Source organism: Blennius ocellaris, assembly GCF_963422515.1.
Source record: "Blennius ocellaris genome assembly, chromosome: 12".
Lineage (NCBI taxonomy): Eukaryota > Metazoa > Chordata > Actinopteri > Blenniiformes > Blenniidae > Blennius > Blennius ocellaris.
In genome coordinates this window covers 28349040-28374039 of record NC_137661.1, presented here as the reverse complement: position 1 = coordinate 28374039, position 25000 = coordinate 28349040, and the positions used below count along the sequence as shown (strand labels likewise).

At 50.9% G+C, this 25000-nt stretch overlaps 5 protein-coding genes and 1 long non-coding RNA gene across 9 annotated transcripts in view; 2 read left to right on the top strand and 4 right to left on the bottom strand.

Moving 5' to 3' along the window:
- Window positions 1-1963, top strand: part of plcxd1.2 (phospholipase C, X domain containing 1, tandem duplicate 2) — a 5696-nt gene extending 3733 nt beyond the window's left edge. Inside the window, exons 3-6 of the mRNA XM_080506145.1 lie at window positions 335-463; window positions 542-697; window positions 1023-1206; window positions 1690-1963. Of these exons, the coding sequence (XP_080362271.1) occupies window positions 335-463; window positions 542-697; window positions 1023-1206; window positions 1690-1961 (741 nt within the window). The 3' untranslated portion in view covers window positions 1962-1963. The remainder of the gene's footprint in view (window positions 1-334; window positions 464-541; window positions 698-1022; window positions 1207-1689) is intronic.
- Window positions 1964-2178: 215 nt separating this feature from the next.
- Window positions 2179-7312, bottom strand: gtpbp6 (GTP binding protein 6 (putative)). The gene is made up of 11 exons (XM_080506140.1): window positions 7269-7312; window positions 6235-6853; window positions 5293-5430; window positions 5139-5209; window positions 4940-5070; window positions 4792-4862; window positions 3268-3426; window positions 2977-3185; window positions 2744-2892; window positions 2503-2655; window positions 2179-2318 (listed from the first exon to the last, which is right to left on the bottom strand). Exons 2-11 carry the CDS (start codon window positions 6701-6703, stop codon window positions 2192-2194), a joined length of 1677 nt encoding a protein of 558 aa, XP_080362266.1. The 5' UTR covers window positions 6704-6853; window positions 7269-7312; the 3' UTR covers window positions 2179-2191.
- Window positions 7313-7726: 414 nt separating this feature from the next.
- On the top strand, window positions 7727-11780 carry LOC308137447 (ICOS ligand-like). Its single transcript, XM_080506141.1, has 5 exons — window positions 7727-7849; window positions 7972-8301; window positions 8715-8996; window positions 9904-10074; window positions 11582-11780. The coding sequence occupies exons 1-5, from the start codon at window positions 7729-7731 to the stop codon at window positions 11662-11664; spliced, it is 987 nt and encodes a 328-aa protein (XP_080362267.1). The 5' UTR covers window positions 7727-7728; the 3' UTR covers window positions 11665-11780.
- On the bottom strand, window positions 10075-16949 carry nit2 (nitrilase family, member 2). Of its 3 annotated transcripts, XR_013936849.1 has the most exons (11): window positions 16891-16949; window positions 16692-16810; window positions 15801-15921; window positions 14717-14805; window positions 14538-14631; window positions 14379-14453; window positions 14227-14305; window positions 13743-13841; window positions 13163-13218; window positions 12335-12556; window positions 10075-10150 (listed from the first exon to the last, which is right to left on the bottom strand). XR_013936849.1 is itself a non-coding variant. In XM_080506146.1 (10 exons), exons 1-10 carry the CDS (start codon window positions 16916-16918, stop codon window positions 12456-12458), a joined length of 861 nt encoding a protein of 286 aa, XP_080362272.1. In that variant the 5' UTR covers window positions 16919-16949; the 3' UTR covers window positions 11903-12455. The 3 variants fall into 3 exon arrangements, 2 of the variants coding, with proteins under 2 accessions (XP_080362272.1, XP_080362273.1); XM_080506146.1 differs by lacking the exon at window positions 10075-10150 and having other exon boundaries at window positions 11903-12556; XM_080506147.1 differs by lacking the exon at window positions 10075-10150 and having other exon boundaries at window positions 11903-12556; window positions 16737-16810; window positions 16891-16945.
- Window positions 16950-17915: 966 nt separating this feature from the next.
- LOC308137796 lies at window positions 17916-19640 on the bottom strand. Its single transcript, XR_013936861.1, has 2 exons — window positions 19448-19640; window positions 17916-19399 (listed from the first exon to the last, which is right to left on the bottom strand). It is a non-coding gene; the product is annotated as an uncharacterized lncRNA (long non-coding RNA).
- A 220-nt stretch (window positions 19641-19860) lies between these two features.
- The window catches only part of tbc1d23 (TBC1 domain family, member 23), a 17963-nt gene continuing 12823 nt past the window's right edge, over window positions 19861-25000 (bottom strand). Inside the window, exons 12-19 of one of the 2 annotated variants that reach the window (XM_080505781.1) lie at window positions 24692-24734; window positions 24273-24379; window positions 23164-23306; window positions 22740-22784; window positions 22110-22198; window positions 21321-21456; window positions 20468-20662; window positions 19861-19953 (exon numbers count right to left, since the gene is read on the bottom strand). In XM_080505781.1, the coding sequence (XP_080361907.1) occupies window positions 19869-19953; window positions 20468-20662; window positions 21321-21456; window positions 22110-22198; window positions 22740-22784; window positions 23164-23306; window positions 24273-24379; window positions 24692-24734 (843 nt within the window). In that variant the 3' untranslated portion in view covers window positions 19861-19868. The remainder of the gene's footprint in view (window positions 19954-20467; window positions 20663-21320; window positions 21457-22109; window positions 22199-22739; window positions 22785-23163; window positions 23307-24272; window positions 24380-24691; window positions 24735-25000) is intronic. The other variant, XM_080505782.1, reaches the window with a different exon arrangement.

Here is a 25000-nt window from a genome sequence, read left to right as displayed (position 1 = left end):
TATTATTGTTATTATTATTCTTCTTCTCCACACACCAGGAAGAGATGTTAACAACCAGAACTTGTGAGGAAACTGATTTTCTTCTGCTGCTCAAGATAAACTAGAAGCTGAAAGTCTAAACGACGACATGATCATTTCTAAAATGCAGATCAGAGCAGTTCTGCTCGTTTCCCTCGTCGACTTTAGAGAAATGTTGGGAGTTAAAAGCTTCTTTACTAGGAAACATCAACCATCAGCCAACATGGAGTGAGTGGGTGGAGTGAGTGGGTGGAGGGGGTGGAGTGAGTGGGTGGAGTGAGGGTGGAGGTGCTGAGCTGGTGTACCCCCCCTCCAGGACAAGACCATCGAGGACCAGCTGTCTCTGGGGATTCGTTACTTCGACCTGCGAGTCGCTCACAAACCCGTCGACTCGTCAGACGACTTGTTTTTCACCCACGTCATCTACACCCACCTCACCGTGCTGGTAAGTCCACCTCCGTCCACTGGGGGGGGTCGGGGGGGGGGGGGTCGACCAGGCTGGACTGTCACGGCTCTCCTCCAGGACACTCTCTGGTCCGTGTCCTCCTGGCTGGACTCTCACCCCCGGGAGGTGGTGATCCTGGCCTGCAGCCATTTTGAAGGGATGGACACTCGGCGCCACGAGTCCTTCGTCTCCTGCCTGAAGACGCTGTTCGGGTCCAGACTGTGTCCCCGGCAGGTCGGTGTCCCCCTCCTGTGTCCTCCTCCTGTCCCCCCTCCTGTGTCCTGTGTCCCTCCTGTGTCCCCCTCCTGTGTCCTGTGTCCCTCTCCTGTCCCCTCCTTCTGTGTCCCTCTCCTGTGTCCCCCTTCTATGTCCTCCTCCTGTGTCCCCCTCCTGTGTCCTGTGTCCCTCTCCTGTGTCCCCCTCCTGTGTCCTCCTCCTGTGTCCCTCTCCTGTGTCCCTCTCCTGTGTCCCCCTCCTGTGTCCCTCTCCTGTGTCCCCTCCTGTGTCCTGCTGCACCAACCACTCAGGACCAACTGGACTGTCCCCCCCCCCCCCGCAGGAGCCCGTCCCGTCCCTGCGGAGCTTGTGGGCGTCGGGTTACCAGGTCATCTTGTCCTACGAGTCCCCGGTGGCCGAGAGACACCCGGACCTGTGGCCGTCCGTCCCCTACTGGTGGGCCAACCAGCGCTCGGCTCCCGGGGTGATCCGCTACCTGGACTGGAAGAAGGAGGGGGGCCGACCCGGTGAGTCTGGGGGGGCCGAGGCCGTCTGAGTCACATCTGGAAACATCTGCCGCTGACAGAGGTGGAGTTTAAAATGGAAGGTAGATTATCAGGAGACAAATAATCGGATCCCAGGAAAAAATGTGAAACGAGCCTCAGAATGTGTGAATGTGAAGGAGGTCATTTCTGAAACCTTCCTTTTTAACTTTATTTCCTCTTCATTCACAGAGATTCAGTTCAGATGCCAAAAAAACCCAGATTGTTTCTGACCCTCATTAGGATTTCAGTCTGTAGCTTTGACACTTTGATTTATTGCCGTTTACACTGAAACTGAGGAAAAGTGGAAAATGTTCATGGTCTAAATCAAACTTCTCTCTGGAACCTTTTCTTCAGCTTCACTTCAGTCCATCGAGTCATTTAAAACCTAAAACGTCGGCTCTTCTGCAGGTTCACTCTAGAAGCCGACGTCTTTTTGATCTTCCCTTTGATCTTCTTCTGTCTCAGAGGGTTTCTTCGTCTCCGGCCTCAACCTGACGGCCGACAGACGCTACATCGCCGAGAACCGCAAGGAATCCCTGCGGACGCTGACCTACAGCAACTGGGAGTGTCTGAGGGCGTGGCTGCTGCAGCAGGAGCCGGGGCGCCACGCCGCCGGCCTCAACGTCATCGCCGGAGACTTCGTGGGTCCGCTGCCGCTCTGCTCCCTGGTCATCGGCCTCAACCACAAACTCCTCCACAGACTCTCCGGCCAGACGAAGACAGAAAAACTGACCTGAAATCAGCTGCTTTCTATCATTTTCTCCTCTGGAGTCCCGTGACGTCTCGTCTGCTTTCAGGAAAACTGCAGCGTCGGCAATTCTGTAAAGTGTTTTCTCACTGTGAATGTTTACTTCACGTCTTCTGTACGTTTATAATAAAGTCGTTCCCTCCGTTGCACGTTAGATATTTTAATTGACTGCACAGCAGCCGGAGCATTTTCCTCCGTCACCTCCGTCCGTCACCTCCGTCACCTCCGTCCGAACAGCTTCCTGTAGCGCCCGTAGGCCGCCGCGCTGATGATGACGCTGACGACGGCCGAGCCTTCGTCTTCATTCACCTGCACCTCCTGGACGGTGGCCTCCTTGTACAGCCAGCTGGGGGGGGGGGGGGAGGAGGAGGAGGAGGAGGAGGAGGAGGAGCGTTGAGGAAGAGGAGGAGGAGGAGGAGCGTTGAGGAGGAAGAGGAAGAGGAAGAGGAGGAGGAGGAGGAAGAAGAAGAGGAACATTAACGAGTTGCTCCACATCAAAGAGCGCCACCACCAGCCGTTACCGTGGTTACCGTAGCTCCCCGGTCTCCAGGTCGACCTTCAGGTCCAGGACTTGTTTCCCGGTGGATTTCAGAAGCTCCGCCTCCACGACGGCCTGCAGCTCGTCCAGACCTCGTCCCAGCAGGGCGGAGACCAGCAGCACGCCGGCGTCTCCACAGTCGTAGCTGAGACAGGAAGTACAAGGTGTTGGTACCTGGTCGTCTCTTCACGTGAACTGTGGTGAACCTGGTTGTTGTTGTTGTTGTTGTTTACTTGTCAACGAGGTCGGTTTTATTGTGAACTTCGATCATGGAGCTCAGCAGCCTGTCGGGGACGTCCAGGTTCTTCAGGACCTGCAGGACATTGGCCTTCTGGTTCAGCGTCTCTGGGTGACTCACGTCCCGGACGTGGACCAGCAGGTCCTGGACAGACCGTCAGTCAAAACCTTCACAAGGTACAAAACGTGACTTTTAAAAGCTGCTGGACGTGAAGACGTGAAGACGTACGGAGTGTCTGATGTCCTCCAGCGTGGCGGAGAAGGAGTCGATGAGGCGGTGGGGGAGCTGCGACAGGAAGCCGATGGTGTCGACGTACAGCACCGCCATACGGCAAGGCAGCCGGCCGGCGTGGACGGTGACGTCCAGGGTGGCGAACAGCCGGTCCCGGGGCCGGAGCCTCACGTCCCCCGTCAGGGCTTTGATCAGAGTCGTCTTTCCTGGACGGGAAACCAGACCGAGCCTCAGAAGAAAAAAACCCCCCGTGGGTGGAGAACATCTGGAACATCTGCGGGGTCTCACCACAGTTGGTGTAGCCCAGCACCGACACCACGGGGAACTCCCTCTGCTCCCTCTCCGATCGCAGCAGGAACCTCTTCTGACGGAGTTTGTTCAGCGCAGAGCGGAGCTTGGCCTCGCGCTGCTTCAGCAGCTGCTGCTGGACCTCGAACAGGGTCTCACCTGCAACGGAGGTACTTTATACTCATCATCAGTACTTTATACTCATCATCAGCACTTTATACTCATCATCAGTACTTCATGTTCATCATCAGTACTTTATACTCATCATCAGTACTTCATGTTCATCATCAGTACTTCATGTTCATCATCAGTACTTCATGTTCATCATCAGTACTTCATGTTCATCATCAGAACTTCATGTTCATCATCAGTACTTCATGTTCATCATCAGTACTTCATGTTCATCATCAGTACTTCATGTTCATCATCAGTACTTCATGTTCATCATCAGTACTTCATGTTCATCATCAGTACTTCATGTTCATCATCAGTACTTTATACTGATGATGAGAACTTCATGTTCATCATCAGAACTTCATGTTCATCATCAGAACTTCATGTTCATCATCAGAACTTCATGTTCATCATCAGAACTTCATGTTCATCATCAGTACTTCATGTTCATCATCAGAACTTCATGTTCATCATCAGAACTTCATGTTCATCATCAGTACTTCATGTTCATCATCAGTACTTCATGTTCATCATCAGTACTTCATGTTCATCATCAGAACTTCATGTTCATCATCAGTACTTCATGTTCATCATCAGAACTTCATGTTCATCATCAGAACTTCATGTTCATCATCAGAACTTCATGTTCATCATCAGTACTTCATGTTCATCATCAGAACTTCATGTTCATCATCAGAACTTCATGTTCATCATCAGAACTTCATGTTCATCATCAGAACTTCATGTTCATCATCAGAACTTCATGTTCATCATCAGTACTTCATGTTCATCATCAGAACTTCATGTTCATCATCAGTACTTCATGTTCATCATCAGAACTTGGTACGGGGGAATCCACACTTTGTAAGTGATCGTGGATTCCTGCGTGTTTGTGTGGAACCAGGAAGATGTTCTGACTGGAACCACTGAGACGTCTGTCCTCCGGGGGACATGTCTTATCTCAGGACAGTCCTGCTCTCACGGCTCGCATAGAGGTGTTCTCACACACACACACACACACACACACACACACACACACACACACACACACACACACACACACACACACACACACACACACACACACACACACACACACACACACACACACACACACACACACACACACACACACACACACACACACACACACACTGTTAACCTGCTTTGTTGTATCTCTGGATGAGAAAGTAACTTCCTACTTCAACTTTGAATAAAACTTGGCAGTGAGGTGAAGATCTTTGAAGTGAAGATCTTTGAGGTGAAGATCTTTGAAGTGAAGATCTTTGAGGTGAAGATCTTTGAGGTGAAGATCTTTGAAGTGAAGATCTTTGAAGTGAAGATCGTTACCTGAGCCGCCGATGTACCTGGCTCCTCCGCCCTGCTGGTCCAGGTTCACCATTTCGTTCCTCAGCCGCGACCTGTCGTCAGACGGTCAGAGGTTTAGCAGGGAACCACAGGAAGGTTCTCCTCAGGAGACCCTCCGGGCGGCGGCCACCTTAACAACGGCATCTCGGCCAGCGAGATCTGGAGTTTGGCCTCTTTGGTTCTGGCGTTGCAGCGGAAGATGTGGAGGACCACGGAGTACCGGTCCAACACCTTCAGGCCCCAGGCGTCCTCAAACTCCCTCTAGAGACGAGACCAGAGTCAAACATGGAACCTCCTCCTCCGCCGCCGTCCCTCCAGAACTGGCTCACCTCGGACAGAGGGGACAGACGCTCCACGTTCACGAACACTGCAGTGATTCCCGCCGTCTGTCTGATTCTCTCTGGAAACAGACGGAACGGTGAAACGTTCTACACACAAGAACTGGGTGGTTCAAGACCGTCAGCAGCAGAGAGACTGTGGAACCTGTCAGGAGCTGGAAGTTTCCTTTGCCAAATATCCTCTTCTTCTCCGGGGTCTTGGTGGACATGATGACGGTGTCCACGACCGTCCAGCCGTCCAGCGTGTTGACGAGGCTCACGGCCTCCGACATCATCAGCTCCGCTGCAAACGGGCAAGACCTTCAGAACCACCGAGCTCCTTCTAATACCGGCGGTACTAAAGAACTACCGTGAGCTTCTGGACTCTGTCGAGACCATTGAGAGGTGAAGGTGCATGAAACCTGTCAACTGTGTCTAGTGTGTCTAATGTGTCTAGAATGTGAGAAACTTCTAGACTCTGGAGGTTCTAGACTCTGGAGGTTCTGGAATATTAAAGTTATAAAATGTTCCACAATCAGCCAGAGTCTCACAATCTCAGATTGTTCCAGAAGGAATGGAACCAATAAGACTGTCGGTGTTTTTTAATCCGTGAGAGTTCAAGACTGGAAGTTGTGGAACTTGTGTCCGGGTTCTAGAACCTCCTCGGTCAGGGTTCTAGAACCTCCTTGGTCAAGGTTCTAGACTAGAACCACATGGGTCAGGGTTCTAGACTAGAACCTCCTGGGTCAGGGTTCTAGACTAGAACCTCCTGGATCAGGGTTCTAGACTAGAACCTCCTCTGTCAGGGTTCTAGACTAGAACCTCCTCTGTCAGGGTTCTAGAACCTCCTCTGTCAGGGTTCTAGAACCTCCTGGGTCAGGGTTCTAGACTAGAACCTCCTCTGTCAGGGTTCTAGACTAGAACCTCCTCTGTCAGGGTTCTAGAACCTCCTGGGTCAGGGTTCTAGACTAGAACCTCCTCTGTCAGGGTTCTAGAACCTCCTCTGTCAGGGTTCTAGACTAGAACCTCCTGGGTCAGGGTTCTGGACTAGAACCTCCTCGGTCAGGGTTCTAGAACCTCCTAGAACCAGCCCAGGTCCTGGTCTCACCGGTGGTCAGGTGCTGCTTCCTGGTTCCCCACTTCACGTCTGGATGGACGATAAACACCCGCTGCTCCTGCAGCCCGAGTCCCGCAGGAGGCTGCAGCTGGAACAGCTGGAACAGCTGCTCGAGCTCGCTGTCCTGCAGGAAGTCTTCCTCCTCCTCCTCCTCCTGCTGCTCCTCCTCCTCCTCCTCCTCCTCCTCCTCCTCCTGCTGCTCCTCCTGCTGCTCCTCCTCCTCCTCCTCCGGGACCCCCCCGCTGCTCCCCGGCTCGTCTCCGTCCTTCAGCCTGCAGGCGGAGGTGACAAAGTTCCGGGTCTGCAGGACCAGACACGGGTCGCGTGTCAGCGGGCGAAGGGCCGCCGCCGCCCGGCAGGAGGTTCCCCGCGGCCTCCTGCTCGCCCGCTGGAAGCTCCGCGTTCCGGGGCGCCGCAGCAGGAGCTGCAGCCTCCGACCGGCCGTCCTGAGGGCCGCCATGTTCCCGGCGGAGGCTCCGCTGCTCGTCGCGGTGTGGAGGAGCAGCGGCCACAGCGCCCCCTGGCGGAGCGGAGGGGAACGTTCACCGCCCCCTGGCGGAGCGGAGAGGAACCTTCACCCTCTGCGGTTTAAACACACTGAAGCTCCGCGCTGCCAGGATTCACTTTATTGTTTAATAAAACTAACGTGCCACACTTATTATTTGTTGAATTTACCAAATCATATTTTTTTCTTAAAAACCCGCCGCTTCAATTGAGTGTGAAACCTTTTTTTTTTTTTTTACGTTTTCCCTGCCCCCCCCCCCCCCCCCCCCCCGCATTAGTATATTTAATTAAACTGCCTGGAAGTAAAAGTACAACTTCTCCAATGTTCAATAGTCATTTATAATCATCTTTCTCTGTTGAAAATATAGTTTTGTCTTTGTAAATATATACATAAATGTCATCCTATATTGTAGGCATTGTGTGAGTGTGTGTGTGTGTGTGTGTGTGTGTGTGTGTGTGTGTGTGTGTGTGTGTGTGTGTGTGTGTGTGTGTGTGTGTGTGTGTGTGTGTGTGTGTGCTACCTGAAAAGAAGTCAGACAGGTTGGACTGTCCTCCTCCACAATCAACGCTCCTCACCGGATCTGCTGCTCCCAGACCTCGCCTTGCCTCGGGACTCAGGGACTCTTCCTGGGGACATTGGGACTCTTCCTGGGGACATTGGGACTCTTCCTGGGGACATTGAGACACTTCTTCAGGACATTGGGACTCTTCCACGGGACTCAGGGACTTCCTCAGGACATTGGGACTCTTCATCGGGACATTGAGACTCTTCTTCAGGACATTGGGACTCTTCCTCGGGACATTGGGACTCTTCCTCGGGACTCTTCCTCGGGACTCTTCCTCGGGACTCTTCCTCGGGACTCTTCCTCCATTCAGCCCAGCAGCGCCATAAAGTGCGGGGTTCTGGCGCAACAAGCCGCAGCATGAACGGCGCTAAAGTTGCGGGACTCGGGCGCAGCGGAGGACGGGGGGACTGAAGACATGGACGGAACCTGCTGCGTTCGCGCGTCACGGACTCGAACCTTCTGTCGTCACGCTTCGCTTCTGGCGCTGTGGCGCGCGGGGCTGCTGCTCAGCGTCCTCGGGCTGTGCGCCACTTCGGGTGAGTTGTCGGTTCTTCCATGCGGGCGATGACGCGCCGACACAGGTATTTACCTGTACGTGTGCCGACACAAGTATTCACCTGTACGTGTGCGTGCCTGTCTGTTGTGTCCCGCGGCGCAGAGCCGGGCTGCGTCCTGGGCACCGTGGGGCGGCCGGTGTCGCTGCCCTGCTTCCGCCCGGAGCTCCGCACCGCCGGGAGGCTCACGGTGGAGTGGAGGCGCGACGGCGAGCTGCTGCTCCGGTCCGCGTGGGAGGAGGGCGGCGAGCACGAGGAGATGTGGGGCTTCTCCCCGGCCACCCTGGCCGCCGACGCGGCCGCCGCCCGCAGCGGGGACTTCACCCTGAAGCTGCCCGACGTGGAGCCGCAGCGGGACGCCAACTACAGCCTGTTCGTGCTGTCGGAGGGGAACCGGAGCGTCCCGGTGTGCACCGTGTGCCTCCGGACCGCAGGTCAGCCCCGGTACACCGGACAGCCCCGGGCGCGGTGTGGCCCGCTGTGGCCCGGTGTGGCCCGGTGTGGCCCGGTGTGGCCCGCTGTGGCCCGCTGTGGGCACGTTTCAATCAAATGGGAATGAATATATAATACGCGTCACTGGCAGGAGTTATGATCTCACTGGCAGTGACTCATTATTAGTGTTTCACACTAATGATTTTTATTCACTGATTTATTGAACTTCACGTTCAGAAACATGCAGGCAAAGACTGGAAAGCAGGAAAGAACAACAGAGGCTCATCAGATGATTTTATTAAGAGATAATTGGTCAAAATTCAAGTCACCTTGAGTCTCGGCCAGAAACTTGTTGCTCCTTCAGAAGCGTAACTCTGGTTCTGGTTCTGGTTCTGGTTCTGGTTTTGGTTTGCAGCTGGGTTCAGTTCCCCGCGGCTGCAGAGAGAAGAGGGACTGCTGGACAACCACACGTCCTTCCTGTGTGAGTCCGGCGGAGGTTTTCCTGAACCCACCGTGTCCTGGCTCATCAACGAGGCCGAGGAGCCGCCCGAGGGCGCCGTGGCGACCCGGGCGCTGGCGCTGGCCTCCCTCCTGTACAACGTCAGCAGCTCGCTGAGCGTGGCGCTTCCCGGAGACGCCAGCGTCTCCTGCATCATCAGCAACCCCGTCCTGAACCAGACCCTGGTGTCCACCAGCTGTGAGTCGCCGCCCGTCACTGCCCGTCGTTGCCGTCATTGAGGGTCGTTGCCTGTCGATGGTCGTTGACGGTCGTTGCCTGTCGTTGAAGGTCTTCGACAGTCTTGACAGTCGTTGCCTGTTGTTGACGGTTGTTGCCTGACGTTGACGGTCTTCGACAGTCTTGACGGTCGTTGCCTGTCGTTGACGGTCTTCGACAGTCTTGACAGTCGTTGCCTGTCGTTGACGGTCTTCGACAGTCTTGACGGTCGTTGCCTGTCGTTGACGGTCTTCGACAGTCTTGACGGTCGTTGCCTGTTGTTGACGGTTGTTGCCTGACGTTGACGGTCTTCGACAGTCTTGACGGTCGTTGCCTGTTGTTGACGGTCGTTGCCTGACGTTGACGGTCTTCGACAGTCTTGATGGTCGTTGCCTGACGTTGACGGTCTTCGACAGTCTTGACGGTCGTTGCCTGACGTTGACGGTCTTCGACAGTCTTGACGGTCGTTGCCTGTCGTTGACGGTCTTCGACAGTCTTGACGGTCGTTGCCTGTCGTTGACGGTCTTCGACAGTCTTGACGGTCGTTGCCTGTCGTTGACGGTCTTGAGGGTCGTTGCCTGTCGTTGACGGTCTTTGACAGTCTTGACGGTCGTTGCCTGTCGTTGACGGTCTTCGACAGTCTTGACGGTCGTTGCCTGTCGTTGACGGTCTTCGACAGTCTTGACGGTCGTTGCCTGTCGTTGACGGTCTTGAGGGTCGTTGCCTGTCGTTGCCGGTCGTTGCCCGTCTTCGACAGTCTTGACAGTCGTTGCCCGTCATTGACGGCCGTTGGGTCGTTACCGTTCCATACCAGTCATTACCAGTCGTTACCAATCGTTGCCATGGCGATGAGCCTGAAGCAGCGCCTCACTGGTGTCTTGTGGTCCAGACGGCGGCGGCGGCGGCCCCCCCAGGAGCCGGGCCTCTCAGGCCATGTGGATGTTCAGCACCGGCCTCTGCGTGGTGGTCGGCGCCATGGTGGTCGCCGGCGTGGCGTACCAGATCCACCTGGACCGGATCAGCAAGAAGAAGAAGAAGGAGTTCCAGGCCACGCAGAGAGGTGAGGTCACTTCCTGTCCAGAACCTCCTCCGGTCCTGATCCGGTGGTCCAGGGCCAAACCAGCAGGGTCCAGTTCCTTCAAACAGATTATTAGTGGGACTTTAAACAATCAAGGTCACAAACTATTAAAACTACAACAAACATTTTAAACAGTTAAACCACAAAGTGCAAATTGAAAAACAATAATAATGGATAAAATCTCTAAAACAGCCCAGACGGACTTCAATAATAATAATAACAATAATAATAACCTACATCTCAACACAAACTGGCAAACAGAAGCAGAGTATTTCCTGTTATATAAGCAGAATTCATCTCGTTGTTAAAACTTTGTTCCCTCTGATGTTCCACGTCAGCGAACCGTCACGTTTATAACAGCGCTTGACGCAGCAGAGCCTTTTTGTAGCTAACTGATAACCTGCAAAGTGACTTTCCTCTCTATCCTATCGTCATGAGTATTGTTCAATATACTTTTCTAGAACTAAATCCACCGGCGGGTCTCAGGTGAACCAGAGGAAGTCCGTCGTTTTCAGAAGAGGAACAACGTTGTTTGAACAGAGACGTTCTCCTTCCTCCTGAACGATCAACATCCTGAATATCATCATGTTTATCATATTTAACTCGGAGACGTGACCTCGCTAGCAGTAAACAGCAATTCTGTTCCTGCTCCTGCAGAACCACGGAGAAGTTTTCACACCGACAACCGACACGTTGTCATGGCAACGCAAAACTTTGTTCCGCGGGAAATTATCACATTTCACATTTTGTTCTAAAACAACCTTTACTCTCACAGCGACAGTGTGTTGCAGAGTAATGATGTATAAATACTCTTCACCACTAGAGGGCAGCACAGAACTTTGCCGGTGAAATGTAAAGTGACAGACGTCAGAGTGGTTCATCTCCACCTCCTGCTACCATCTTGTATCAAAGTACTGTGTCAGTGACAGTGATGGAGAAGTTTTTGAAAACCAGGATCTCAGCTCTTCATCCATCAGGTCCAGGTTTCACACTGAGGGAGGCACTATTAAAAAAAGTCCTTGCTTTCTGGATTTACTGGATTCCTGTTGATAAAACTTTGATGAGAATGACTTTCATGTCTTTGATGACAATGACTTTGATGACTTTGATGAGAAAGACTTTATATTGTTAATAGAGGCTACAGAGTGTGTGCCTAGGCTCAGAAAGGTAGAAAAACAGTGTTTTAGAGGATCAGGTGTCGTCTTGTAAACTCGTCCTGACATGAAGGAAACATGAAGAGACGATTGCAGCGTCACAAACGTCTCTGAACGTATAAAATGAAGCTGGAAACCAAGAAGTCAAAGCTTCAACTGAAATGATATTTAGAAACTGGACCTCATGTGACCGTCGCCTCTTGCACCTCGACGGATTCCCACTTTACCAGAGGAAGTGGGAATTTCCCAGGTTCTTCATTCTGTCTGTGTGAATATCAAGCTTGTTCCTTCATCCTTTGATGTTTCCACTGAGAACGTCGTTGTGTTGCCTTCAGGCTACAAACGGCGGCGGCCACCAGCCTTCCTGGAGGAAACGGAGGCGATGAAGCCGCCGGCGTCCAAAGAGACCAACGTGTGACCAACCAAACCTTTAACGCCGCCAAGCAGCACTGAAGTGTAAATATACGTTTGTTGTCACGGAGATGATTGTTGTTTTCTGTCGTTTCATTTCCTCTCAGGTTTTAAATAAAAGAAATTCTCCCACCTGAACTCAGGAACGTTTTCATTTCGCCTGAATCAGAAACTAAACTTCACACAAGTCAAGAGGTGAAGAATGAAAGAGAGACAAAGTGTAGAGAAATTAAAGAGCAGCTTTTTGTACAAAGACATTTATTTGTAGATTTTCTTGACGGTTTGTTTTACCTGAAATTATCAAGTGTTATTAGTTTTTCTTCTTCTTCAGTGAATCTAAAGTTCCAGTTCCTTTAAGAAGGAAGTCACATCGTTAAATCAGGATCAGCGAATCAGAGGCGTCCTGAGGTCGTCCAAACTTCTTTATGTTCTCAGCATCTCGTATTTAATAACGTGAAAATAATCCAAACTATGTTTAAAAGTTTCAGAGGACAAACCGCAAAATTCTAGATTTACTTTTCTAGGCAGTGGAGAAAAAACTGAAATGACATGAAAGTGAATTAAAAAAGAAAATCCTCATTTTCATGTTCTTCAACTCTTCCGCACTTTGTGAATCAGTTTATTCATTAAAAGCTCCATTAGAAACGTCGGGAAGCCCCGCCCCCCTGGAAGCCAACCTGCATTCTGATTGGTCGGCTCGTCGGGGCGCGTCGGCTGCTGGTAATTTGACACCAGCCTCGTTCCCTGCAGTGTCCCGACCCTAACTGCAGCGGCAGGACGTCAAGCTGCCAGACAGCTTCAGCGCGACGCTTCCTGTGTGGACGTCACGGCGTAGAGGTCGTCCCGGCGCTGAGCCGTGACGGGAATCTGCTGCCGGATGTCGGCCAAATACTGCAGGTCTGAAACAAACAACAACAACAACAATGATGATTAGATATTGAATCCAACATATTGAATCAGGTTTTATTGGGGTTAAACTGCAGATCTGGACAAATGTCAAAGTCTTTCATCTCTTTGATCCTTTTGTCTATTCTGAAATATACATATTAAAGTTAATCAGATATTATATTTGAAAAAATTTGTCATCTGGAAATTGTTTTGACTTTATGTGTCTAAAGTCTCACTTCACATAAGTTGGACTCGTTTTATTGTGAAAGGCGTTGCGTCATGTGACCTCCACAGACGCATTAATTAATTCTGACCAAGGGAGGTTTTCAATGTCATTTTTACCAATCTGGTGTTTTTAGATCAGAATCTGTCAGTTTTCATATTTATACTTAAAAAAGAAAAAAAAAAATCCCATGGCGCCAGATTAGATCCTCTGAGGGGCCGTTCTGGCCCCCGGGCCTCAGGTTGGACACCCCTGGGATAAACAGTCAAATCTGTGCTTGGAAAAGAATTGTCTCAAAAATGTAAGTGATAAAAGTTGTTTTAAAAGAACAAATGAAGATGAAAGAATAGAAACTCCATTATCCTTATTTCCAGCCGTCGAGGCTGAAACTCACCGATGTCGGCATAAATCACCGATTCCTCCGATCCCGCCTTGGAAATCACTTCTCCCCTGCAACAACACGGCGGACCATTAATATCTAGAAGTAGAAGAACAAGAAGAAGAAGAAGAAGAAGAAGAAGAAGAACAAGAAGAAGAAGAAGAAGAAGAAGAAGAAGAAGAACAAGAAGAACAAGAAGAAGAACAAGAACAAGAAGAACAAGAAGAACAAGAAGAAGAAGAAGAAGAACAAGAAGAACAAGAAGAAGAAGAAGAACAAGAAGAACAAGAAGAACAAGAACAAGAAGAACAAGAAGAACAAGAACAAGAAGAACAAGAAGAACAAGAACAAGAAGAACAAGAACAAGAAGAACAAGAAGAACAAGAACAAGAAGAACAAGAACAAGAAGAACAAGAAGAAGAAGAAGAAGAAGAACAAGAACAAGAACAAGAAGAACAAGAAGAAGAAGAAGAAGAAGAAGAAGAAGAAGCCTCCTGCTCCTGAGAGGAGGAGGGGCTCCTGCTGAGGCCCCGCCCCCTGCTCCTGAGAGGAGGAGGAGCTCCTGCTGAAGCCCCGCCCCCTGCGGTCCTCTCACCAGGGGTTGACCACGGAGCTGTGCCCCCAGGCCACATAGGAGGCCGTCTGGTCTCTGGCCGGCGACGCCGTGGCAACGAACACCTGGTTGTCTACGGCCCTGAGGGGGGGGGGAGGGGGGAGGGGAAGCTAGCTGGTCAAGATGCTCGTCACAACGCTGCTATTGTTACCCACTCCTACAAAATAAAGGTCTTGATCATTATTAATCATCACATTCAGGTATTAGAGACTCTTTGCTGGGGAAACACATTATTATTGTTAAAGCCAATCAAGAGCCTCATGATTATGTTTATATATCATGTTTCTTTAACGTCCACGCTTCAAATGGAAACAAGAACTTCAGAATAAAACAAGTCATGCAAACCGAGTGGCTTCGTTCTTTATGTGTGAAGGACTATAAATCTAAATCTTATTAACTACTGAGGAAAACACAAACAAATATATTTCTTTAGACAGATTTACTAAACGTCAGTCTGCAGTCCGACCTGCCGCGCTGCAGCAGCTCCCAGTGGGCGGGGCCAGTGGTCATGTTGAAGGCTCCGGGGTAAACCAGCAGCTGGCAGCCTGCCAACAGGAGAGACGCCACGATGCAGGTCATCAACAACAACAACAACTCCCCCCCCCCCCCCCCCCTCACCTCTCCGGCTGTACAGTTGTGCCAACTCAGCAAACCGCATGTCGTAGCAGATCCCCACTCCCACTTTACAGAACGCTGGCGGGAGAAGCAGAGGAGGGATGGTCTGAACCACAGCGAGCAAACAAACAAACAAACACACAAACAGGAAGTGACACTCACGGGTGTCAAACATGGAGAAGCTGCTGCCGGGCGTCAACGTGTCCGACTCCTGGAAGCGGATCTTCCCGGGAACGTCGATGTCAAACAGGTGAATCTTGAGGGTGGGGGGGGGATAAACAAACAGAGAAATTAGGCTCCGCCTCTCCCACACTATGAGCAAGGCAGCAAGCCACACACACCTTCCTGTGCTTGAGGATCATCTCTCCATCAGGACCGAACACACAGCAGGTGTTATACAACTTCCCTCCGTCTTCCTCTGGGATGGATCCTGGGGGGGGGGGGGGGGGAGGGGGAGGGGGGGGGGGGGGGGGGTTATTGAATGTTTTATATATAAACAGAATGAAATAAAAAAAAACAAAAGAGTAATTTTAGACTCTTTACGGTGAAATATCCAGACTTGTGCCGCTAACCCTAACCTCCATGAGGCTAGCAGGCTAGGCTACTAGCCTGTCTCCATGAGGCTAGCAGGCTAGGCTACTAGCCTGTCTCCATGAGGCTAGCAGGCTAAGCTACTAGCCTGTCTCCATGAGGCTAGCAGGCTAGGCTACTAGCCTGTTTCCATGAGGCTAGCAGGCTAAGCTACTAGCCTGTTTCCATGAGGCTAGCAGGCTAAGCTACTAGCCTGTCTCCATGAGGCTAGCAGGCTAGGCTACTAGCCTGTTTCTATGAGGCTAGCAGGCTAAGCTACTAGCCTGTTTCCATGAGGCTAGCAGGCTAAGCTACTAGCCTGTCTTCATGAGGCTAGCAGGCTAGGCTACTAGCCTGTTTCTATGAGGCTAGCAGGCTAGGCTACTAGCCTGTTTCTATGAGGCTAGCAGGCTAGGCTACTAGCCTGTTTCTATGAGGCTAGCAGGCTAAGCTACTAGCCTGTTTCCATGAGGCTAGCAGGCTAAGCTAGCCTCAGAGGCAGAGGAAGAGTCACTTCCTGCACAAGTTGAGGATAAAAACCAGCAGCTGATTATTTGTACAAAACCAAAACTTCTCATCACGATCGCACATATTTCAGTTCAGGACTAAACGACAATAGTGAGTTTTACTTAAACAACAGTGATAAAAATAAAATCTACTCATCATTTAGGAAAAGAATAAATTCTGCACAAAACAGTTGCAGTTGACTTTGTCTTTGTTTTCTACTGAGTGTAGAAACGTCTGGAATGTTCTGGCCGAGAGAACAAACGTCCAGAGTGAATCAGTAACATCTGGATGTTAATCATCCTGGTCCTGCTGAACAGTAACGTGACGGTGCCCCCCCCCCACACCCACCTCCCACCAGGAACACCCCACACTCCTGGGCCACGGCGGCCAGCAGCCGGCTGGACTCCCCCGGGATCGGCTCTGCGTACTGGGGGAAGAAGCTGGTCCCGTACGGAGAGTTGAAGCATTCCTGCGGTGGAGACGTGAGCAGGTTCCCGTCATTCACAGTCACAGTGAGGAAAACTTCACTCACACTCCGTTTGTTACCACAGAACTTCAGAATAAAACCAATGTTCATGAGAGGGCAGGTCTCTTCCCGAGTAAAACCACTCACACACCCACAGCCTTTCACACTACAACAACAACGTGGACGAGACAACAACAAGTCAGGAAAGTTAAATAATTAAAGACGGAAAAAAGAAGGGGATGGGGGGAAAAAAGGGCGGAATGAAGAATAATAAATAAACTTAAATAAATAAGAAGATTAAAAAGAACGATGAGTCGACACAGTCAACAACTCAGGTCCTTGTTTCGCAGCTTCAATGTCCAAAGTGTCTATATAAAGGTCACCAGGTTTTATAAATACCAAATAACACCTAATTTTAAAGCTGAGACAAAACTCTATCCCGTGGAAACCTCGTAGAAACATTTATTTATATAACTTCCACCTTATAGAACTTTCCCTCAGCTTTAAAATGAGGTATTACTTGTGTTGTTACGCGGACAAACAAGTGATTATAGTGGATTTTCTGTCCCGGGCTCTTTATATTGAGCAGAGCAGGAGACCCATCCAAGATGGCGGCGCTGGAGGCGCGTCGCGACAACAGGCGCTGATTGGCTGTACGGCGTCTCGTGTCTCTGTCTACGGTTGAGACGCTGCAGCGGGACCGTGTTACGATAAAGAGCACGGGCTCGTACAAGCAGCGGGGCTCGAGCCCCCCCCCCCTCACCCCCCCTCACCGGCATCAGCACCACCTGGCCCCCCCGGTCCGCCGCCTCCCTCACCAGAGCCCGCGCTCTGCGCAGGTTGTCCGCCTTGACGCTGCTCACGTGCAGCTGGACCACGGCGAGGCGGAACTCTGAGGAGACACACACACACACACACACAGTATGGGACAACGTCACACCGACTCGCGGACGCGTCACGCGCTCCACTTACTCGACATCGCTTTCGCCACAGTTGCCATGAAGTCAGAAGTGCGATCACGACCACAGACAGCTGAGCGGACGCGTTTCCGGTGGCTGGGCTTTCAAAGTAAGAGGTTAGACTCGGTCGAAGGTTTTAGCGTGGCTTTTCAACTCCGATACAATGAATCCCAATACTAAAGTATTAGACCTGAAAACATTATTTTCCAAATATAAATAATATTATATTACTTATTATAAATTAAAATAATTTACTGAGAGACGCGTCGTGTACTCATTGTACAGTTGAGCTTATATCTTGAAGGTTCGGAACTCCGGTCCACGAACAGGAAGTGACGTTCGACTCATGTTAATATTTTACATGAATAAACACTGGAAAAGCGATTTAAGAAAAACAATTAGTTACCAGTTGTGGGTTTTTTTCTTGAATGTGCGTCGGATGTATTTACTTTAGTTCCAATTCTAACAACTTAACTTTTATTAAAGTAACTTTTATTCCAATTTTAGGACTCAAGAATATTTATTGTTGTACCATGACGTCATTAGTCCGATGTGGCTGCTCGCACATTAATTATATTGTTTAAAGTCTTATTTAGAATACAGAATATAACAATAGTATGATAAAATGTCAAGTTTTTTTTCCAAACCTCAATTGAGTTTTTTTGCATAATTTTTTTTAGAAACATTTGAGAAAAAAAAAAATTCAGGCACATTAAAAAAAAAAAAACAATTTCCTGATATATTATCCTGGCTTATGTCACGGTGTTCTACACAAACACGTTTTCTAAAGGGAAATAAAAAAATAAAAAATCAATAGTTATATTAACAAACCTGCTAATAATACAATCTTAATATTCTGGGTGAGACAAAATTACTTTGTGCCAAATCACAACGTGTACATTTTTATTATTCTTCAGTTTAGCAGGATCAGAACCAACATTTGCTTTTCTCCAAATTAGCAGCAAGTCTCCTCTCTGCCTTGCGCCTCCTTACTCCAGTCCAAGTCAGGAAACATGAGGTACGTGTCAAAACGGTGTGTTCACACTCCAATAATCTCCATTTATTAAAAACAGAAATGCTTAGAAAATAATAGCAGTACAGTAATGTGCAAATTACACTTGAGACCTGTTGCATCCGAGACTCGCGGTTTCCGTCCTGCCAGCGACGTGACGTGACGTAAACAGTCAACGGCGCTCTGGTCAACAAGAATACTGGGAAAAATATCACAGTACCAATTACAACACACTGCATGGATTAAACAGGAACGCTTGGAAAAGACTGGAGTGAAAAAGGACCGAATTTACAGCCTTTTATTCAAGTTTTGGTTTTTCTCAAATGTGCATCGCGTCAAGAAGGTGAATCTTTGTGTAACTTTTGGAGATCAAAGGGGATCAAAGTCTCTCTGTACTGCAGCCGTCACAGAGGCTCTTCATGCTCTAATCCAAGTCTGCAGACACGCCTCAACTTCACTGCAAACAACCCAGGAGCCAAGAACAAAGCAAGGGAAGAGGAAAGAAGTCTGAAACAGAGTTTGGGATCCTAAGAGAAGCAGCAGGGTGCCGTGATGCGTCGCCACTGCTGCTGCCAACGTCACGTCACAGGCATGAGGCCAAAGGCAATCGTGGCGAAGCAAACGAAAGCTGCTCAGTTTCAACGACGACGACCGACGAGAGGCGGATTCAAAAACGGATATAAAGTACATTTCCTCTACGCAGAGTCTTTCCACTCCTACCCATGCAGCTTCAAAGTGCAAAAGCACACAGTCCTTGTTACGGCAGTCCTTTCCGGCGCGGTAGCCACTAGCTAGTAGCTAGTAGCCGTTAGCCTCTTTAGTTTGGTCATGTGAGAAAGTAGAATCGGCCGAAGCGCTCCGGCTCTCTACAATCACTGACCCTCTGTAGGAATCGGTCCAGAGGGGTGGAGGAATGGGTCCAGAGGAGGGTGGAGGAGCCATCCAGAGGGGTGGAGGAATGGGTCCAGAGGAGGGTGGAGGAACCATCCAGAGGGGTGGAGGAATGGGTCCAGAGGAGGGTGGAGGAACGGGTCCAGAGGGGTGGAGGAACGGGTCCAGAGGGGTGGAGGAACCGTCCAGAGGGGTGGAGGAACGGGTCCAGAGGGGTGGAGGACCCGTCCAGGGGGGTGGAGGAATGGGTCCAGAGGGGTGGAGGAACCGTCCAGAGGAGGGTGGAGGAACCCTCCAGAGGGGTGGAGGAACCGTCCAGGAGGGTGGAGGAACCCTCCAGGGAGCTACATGGGCCTGCTGAGGGAAGCTAAACTCGTATGTAAAAGCACTGAACCAACAACCCCCCGGAGCCCTGCGAGGCAGCGCCTCCGCCCGCAGGGAGGCTGAACACCGTCAGGAGCCGAGCTTCACTGCAGAGAAGAGTCTAAAAGGTGGGGGTGTGCAGGTCGAGCCGTTTACACAATATTTACATGACGCATCTTTCAAAGACCCTCCAGTGACGGTTTCAGCCTCCTGCTGTGAAAGAAGTGATCAAAAAGCGTTTCTGGCAGGAGGAAACCTGCCTGGGGGGGCCGGAGGAAACCTGCCTGGGGGGGCAGGAGGAAACCCGCCTGGGGGGGCAGGAGGAAACCTGCCTGGGGGGGCAGGAGGAAACCCGCCTGGGGGGCCGGCTCTGCCGCTCACATTTGCTCGCCATGTGTTCAGGACGTGCATTTCCCGCTGTCACTCCCCGACCCCGTCGATGGAGATGTAACTTCAGACCGTCCGCTGGAGTCCAGGGCTCAGGCCGGTGGGGGGTGGGGGGGGGGGGGGGGGGGGTCGGTTGCCGGCGACACCACAGAGGAACCAGACACTACAACCAAGACGTGTGAGGAGTGAGACGAGAGTGGGACGCCTGCAGAGCGCCCAGGTCGTGGATCGGATGTGGCCCCCCCCCCCCCCATGGGTCTGCGGCCCGGCGGGGGGGGGGGGCGTCGGTCGAGGCAGACGGGACCCTGGCTGCCCCCCCCCCCCCCCCCCGTCTGGCTTTACGAGCTCTCCAGGGCGTCCAGGACCTTCATGATCTGCTGCTTGATCACCTTGGTGGCGTCACCGGCGTTGGGGATCAGGTATCTGGGGGGGGGGGGGGGGGGGGGCACAGACAACATGGCGGCTGAGAACAAATCCCTCCTGTTGGACACTAAAACGACTTGTCGTCAACAGAAGTGTCCGACGAGACGACACACGCGTGTCAATCCACTTTATTTACAAAGAACATTTTAACATCAAAGCGTTTCCAAAGTGCTGCACATATAAACAATCAAACTAAAACAATGGAAAATGGGACCCTGGTTTCCTCATTATGGGATTAGACCCTAAACATATAAGATACACAGAATGGGAACAGTTTATTAATCTGGGTTTGTTGCAAACAAAGAGACTAGTTGCACTAAAGTGGAAGGAGACAAGGGAACCCACTGTTGGACGTTGGATAAAGCAAATGCTGGCGGCTTTACCACGGAACCAATCACATATAGAGTGAAAGGGAAAGAGGACGTCTCTGAGACGGTCTGGACACCGTTTGGATTACATTTGGATGAGATCTAAAGCATGAATCAGCAGCTTTCAACACTGGAGAGTCTCTCACCTCTCCACGGCGGAGATCTCCACCCCGGCTGAGTTGTTGCTTCCGAACTTGAAGGTGATGAGCTCCGGGTGTTTCTTCTTGGACGTGATCTTCACCACCGAGTTCAGCGCCTGTCTGGACTGGATGTAGGCCAAGCCCTTCCTGGACGCGATCTCCCTCAGGCAGTACATGTGGGTGGCCGTGACCAGCAGGTGGCTGCAGGACAGGGTCAAAGGTCACGGATAAATGCCGCGCGTCAAATCTGAGGGGGGGCGGGCGGCTGTTTACACTGCACTGATTGGAAAACAATGTGTGTTTACACAACAAGGCAGAGACACTGAGAACGGCGTCGTTTTCATGTTGGGTCACGAGTGGATTGTGATGAACCACCACTACTCTTCACCACTAGAGGGCAGCACAGAACTGTGCGGGTGAAATGTAAAGTGACAGACGTCAGTGTGGTTCATCTCCACCTCCTGCTACCATCTTGTATCAAAGTACTGTGTCAGTGACAGTGATGGAGAAGTTTTTGAAAACCAGGATCTCAGCTCTTCATCCATCAGGTCCAGGTTTCACACTGAGGGAGTCACTATTAAAAAAAGTCCTTGTTTCTGGATTTACTGGATTCCTGTTGATCAAACTTTGATGAGAACGTTTGATGTCTTTGATGAGAATGACTTTGATGTCTTTGATGACAATGACTTTGATGTCTTTGATGACAATGACTTTGATGAGAACGACTTTATATTGTTAATAGAGGCTACAGAGTTTAAAATTTCCAGGTGGAGGTGAGACTCCAGATGTTTCCAAAGTAAAACGTGTGTCTCGGCTCAGAAAGGTAGAAAAACCCCTGCAGCTGGTTTTCAAGACCCACCTGGGGAACATGTGGCCCGTCTCCTTCACCTCGTTACAGGGAATGTGATGTTTGACGTCGGGTTTGTTGATCCAGGTCTGGATGTTGACCACCTCCTTCCGGTCGTCGTCCGACATGGACGAGCTGTCGATCTCGTCTGGCGAGGCAGGAAGAGGACGGCGGGATTTTAGAAGTAAAAGCATCACACTTCTGTTTTGGTCAGTCGAGGCCGTTCAAACAATGAGCTACTGGAGGCGGTGGGCCTGCCATGGCCACCACTTGTAATTTGACACCAGCCTCACCAACTCCTGCTGGATGTTGATGCCGACGTTAAAAGTGTAACTCACAAAGAAGTTGGGTTTTTAATAATATTAAAAAGCACGATAACTCGGTCGCCAGGTTTTTAAAATGCCAAGTAACACCTAATTTTAAAGTTGAGGCAAAACTCTATCCCGTGGAAACCTCGTAGAAACATATTGGGGGGGGGGGGGGGGGGTGTCTTCCACATTATAGAACTTTTCCTCAGCTTTAAAATGAGTATTTCTTGTGTTGTTTCGTGGACAAACAAGTGATTTTTGGTGGATTTTCTATCCTGGGCTCTTTATATTGAGCAGAGCAGGAGACCCATCCAAGATGGCGGCGCTGGAGGCGCCGATTGGCTGTACGGCGTCTGGTGTCTATGTCTACGGTTGAGACGCTCCGGCAGGACCGTGTTACGATAAAGAGCAAAGTCACGTCGTGTTTTGACGCCAGAAAGAAGAACAGTGAAAACATCGGATTGTAAAACCCCGCCTCCGTCTCCCTCCCTACCTGTGTCGTACTCTTCCTCGTCACCGATGCTGAAGACCGGCTTCACGCCGCGGTAGGGCTTGCCCACGCGGTCACTGCTGCTCACGTGCCTGCTCACAGAAAGCAAGGCAGGGTTAGACAGACTGGAGGCCTGTGTAGGGTCGTCCATACCGGCCATGGAACCACACCCACACACACACATTCCAGCACACGTATAGCCATGGTATGAAACCCTCCAGCGGCGACCTGCTGCTCGCTGGGAAAGGAAAGGGTTAAATGTGGTTGGTCTCGGTGTTAGAGGGCAAGGACCTTCATGATAGTCGGGGCCGCCCTACCGGAGCGACGGCCCCGAGTATCATCTGGAAGGAGAACGATGGAATGGAGAGACAGACGTCTGGGACAAACAGGTGAAGTGGAGGTCCCCCCCCCCCCCCCCCCCCCCCCCCGACGGACGAGGTTCTCAACAGGTTGCAGCGACCCGGACGGAGCGGAAGCAGCGGAGTGTCGTTAGTGAAAGCGTGAACGGCGGGGCCTCGGTAGGGAGACGGGACGGTGGCGTGGTGGAGGACAATGGGTGGGCATGCGGTGACCCCAGACCCTACGCCCCGCGGGGCCGTGAGGTCACAGCCGGGCATGCTGGGAGACTCTTACCGGTCGGGAGCCGTCTTCTCTGGCCACGGCAGATTGAACGACATTCTAGCGTGGGACAAGGCACAAGCGACTCTTTTGTAAGGTACGGTACAACAACACCTGGGGAACACGTCACAGTCCATCCTGCTGTAGTCACCTGACACCTGACACCTGACACTCCGTCTCTCTCAGTCTGTGACGGGACGAAAACCTCAAAACCTTCAAAACTAAACTAAACACAGAAAGTAGCTTTTCTCCCTCGTCAACCTTTTGGTAGAAGTTACTAGTTACCACTGACTAAACCACGGGGCAGCTAGAGACCTAGAACTGAGACAAACTGAAAGAATAAAGAAACCAGTTGAAGACAATGTGGGACTATGGAGGAGAGAAGAGGAGGAGGAAGAGGAGAGGAGGAGAGGAGGAAGAGGAGGAGAGCACCACCCACCTGTCCACGGGGGTGGAGGTGTTCTCCATGAAGCTGATCATCTTCTCCTTCACGTTGACGGACTTGGACTTGAGAGCGAAGGTCATCTTGTTGACCAGAGACTTGACTCCCTTCCCGTCTCCGGGACTCGTCAGGGACTCTCCCTGCAACAACACCCAGCTGTTAGCAACAACACCCAGCTGTTAGCAACAACATCCAGCTGTTGGTTCCCCCTCAGAACATCATCCAGCTGTTAGCAACAACACCCAGCTGTTAGCAACAACACCCAGCTGTTAGCAACAACACCCAGCTGTTGATTCCCCCTCAGAACAACACCCAGCTGTTAGCAACAACACCCAGCTGTTAGCAACAACACCCAGCTGTTGGTTCCCCCTCAGAACAACACCCAGCTGTTATTAACAACACCCAGCTGTTAGCAACAACACCCAGCTGTTGGTTCCCCCTCAGAACAACACCCAGCTGTTAGCAACAACACCCAGCTGTTAGCAACAACACCCAGCTGTTGATTCCCCCTCAGAACAACACCCAGCTGTTAGCAACAACACCCAGCTGTTAGCAACAACACCCAGCTGTTGGTTCCCCCTCAGAACAACATCCAGCTGTTGGTTCCCCCTCAGAACAACACCCAGCTGTTAGCAACAACATCCAGCTGTTAGCAACAACACCCAGCTGTTGGTTCCCCCTCAGAACAACACCCAGCTGTTGGTTCCCCCTCAGAACAACACCCAGCTGTTGGTTCCCCCTCAGAACAACACCCAGCTGTTGGTTCCCCCTCAGAACAACACCCAGCTGTTGGTTCCCCCTCAGAACAACACCCAGCTGTTGGTTCCCCCTCAGAACAACACCCAGCTGTTATTAACAACACCCAGCTGTTATTAACAACACCCAGCTGTTATTAACAACACCCAGCTGTTATTAACAACACCCAGCTGTTACTAACAACACCCAGCTGTTACTAACAACACCCAGCTGTTATTAACAACACCCAGCTGTTATTAACAACACCCAGCTGTTACTAACAACACCCAGCTGTTACTAACAACACCCAGCTGTTGCTAACCCCCCCCCAGTGCAGCAGCAGCAGCAGGCAGTGAAGCAGCCAGACTCACGTCGGGGGCCCCCAGGCCGCCGTGGGGCCCCGAGGTGCTGACGATCCAGTGGACGTAGGAGGAATCCAGGCCCTCGATGTTCATGTCCACCAGGTGCTGCTGCAGCGCTGCAACACAACGCCTCCGTCAGACCACGTCACCCAACTACAGTGGTTCTAAAATGCTGCTCGGAAACAGACTGGAGACGTCGTCCAATCACAGCGAAGCTCGACGCTTCTGCTTGTAGCTAAACGTTTAGAATTTTAAAAATCCGTTAAAATAAGTCCTGTTGGTTCTGGTTTTTCACGGCGTCAACATTTAATCGGCCTCCGTTACACCGTCCATCAATTCAGTTCTGAAAATGTGTTTTCACTTCTACTGCTCCCTCTTCAAAGGGATTTCTTCAACTCTTGTCTCACACACAAACAATGAATCCGTACCCATGAAGCCTCCCTTGGCGATGCTGACGTATTCCTTGTTTTTCTGGAACAGAAAGACGTTGATGAGCAAAACGAAAAGGTGGAGCACAAGGAGCACAAACGAGCTCCGTTCACGTTCTCTACGCTCAGATTTCATCAAAACACCACGACGGTTCACAGAGACTAGGGCTGCAACGACTCCTCGACAAAAATCGATGATAGAATTTGTCGACAATGAATTCCATCATCTACAAATGTCAGTTGTTAAAAGCGTTAAGATTTCAGACTGTTGAGAAGTGTAAAGTTCTTTTACAACGGAATGCACTTCAC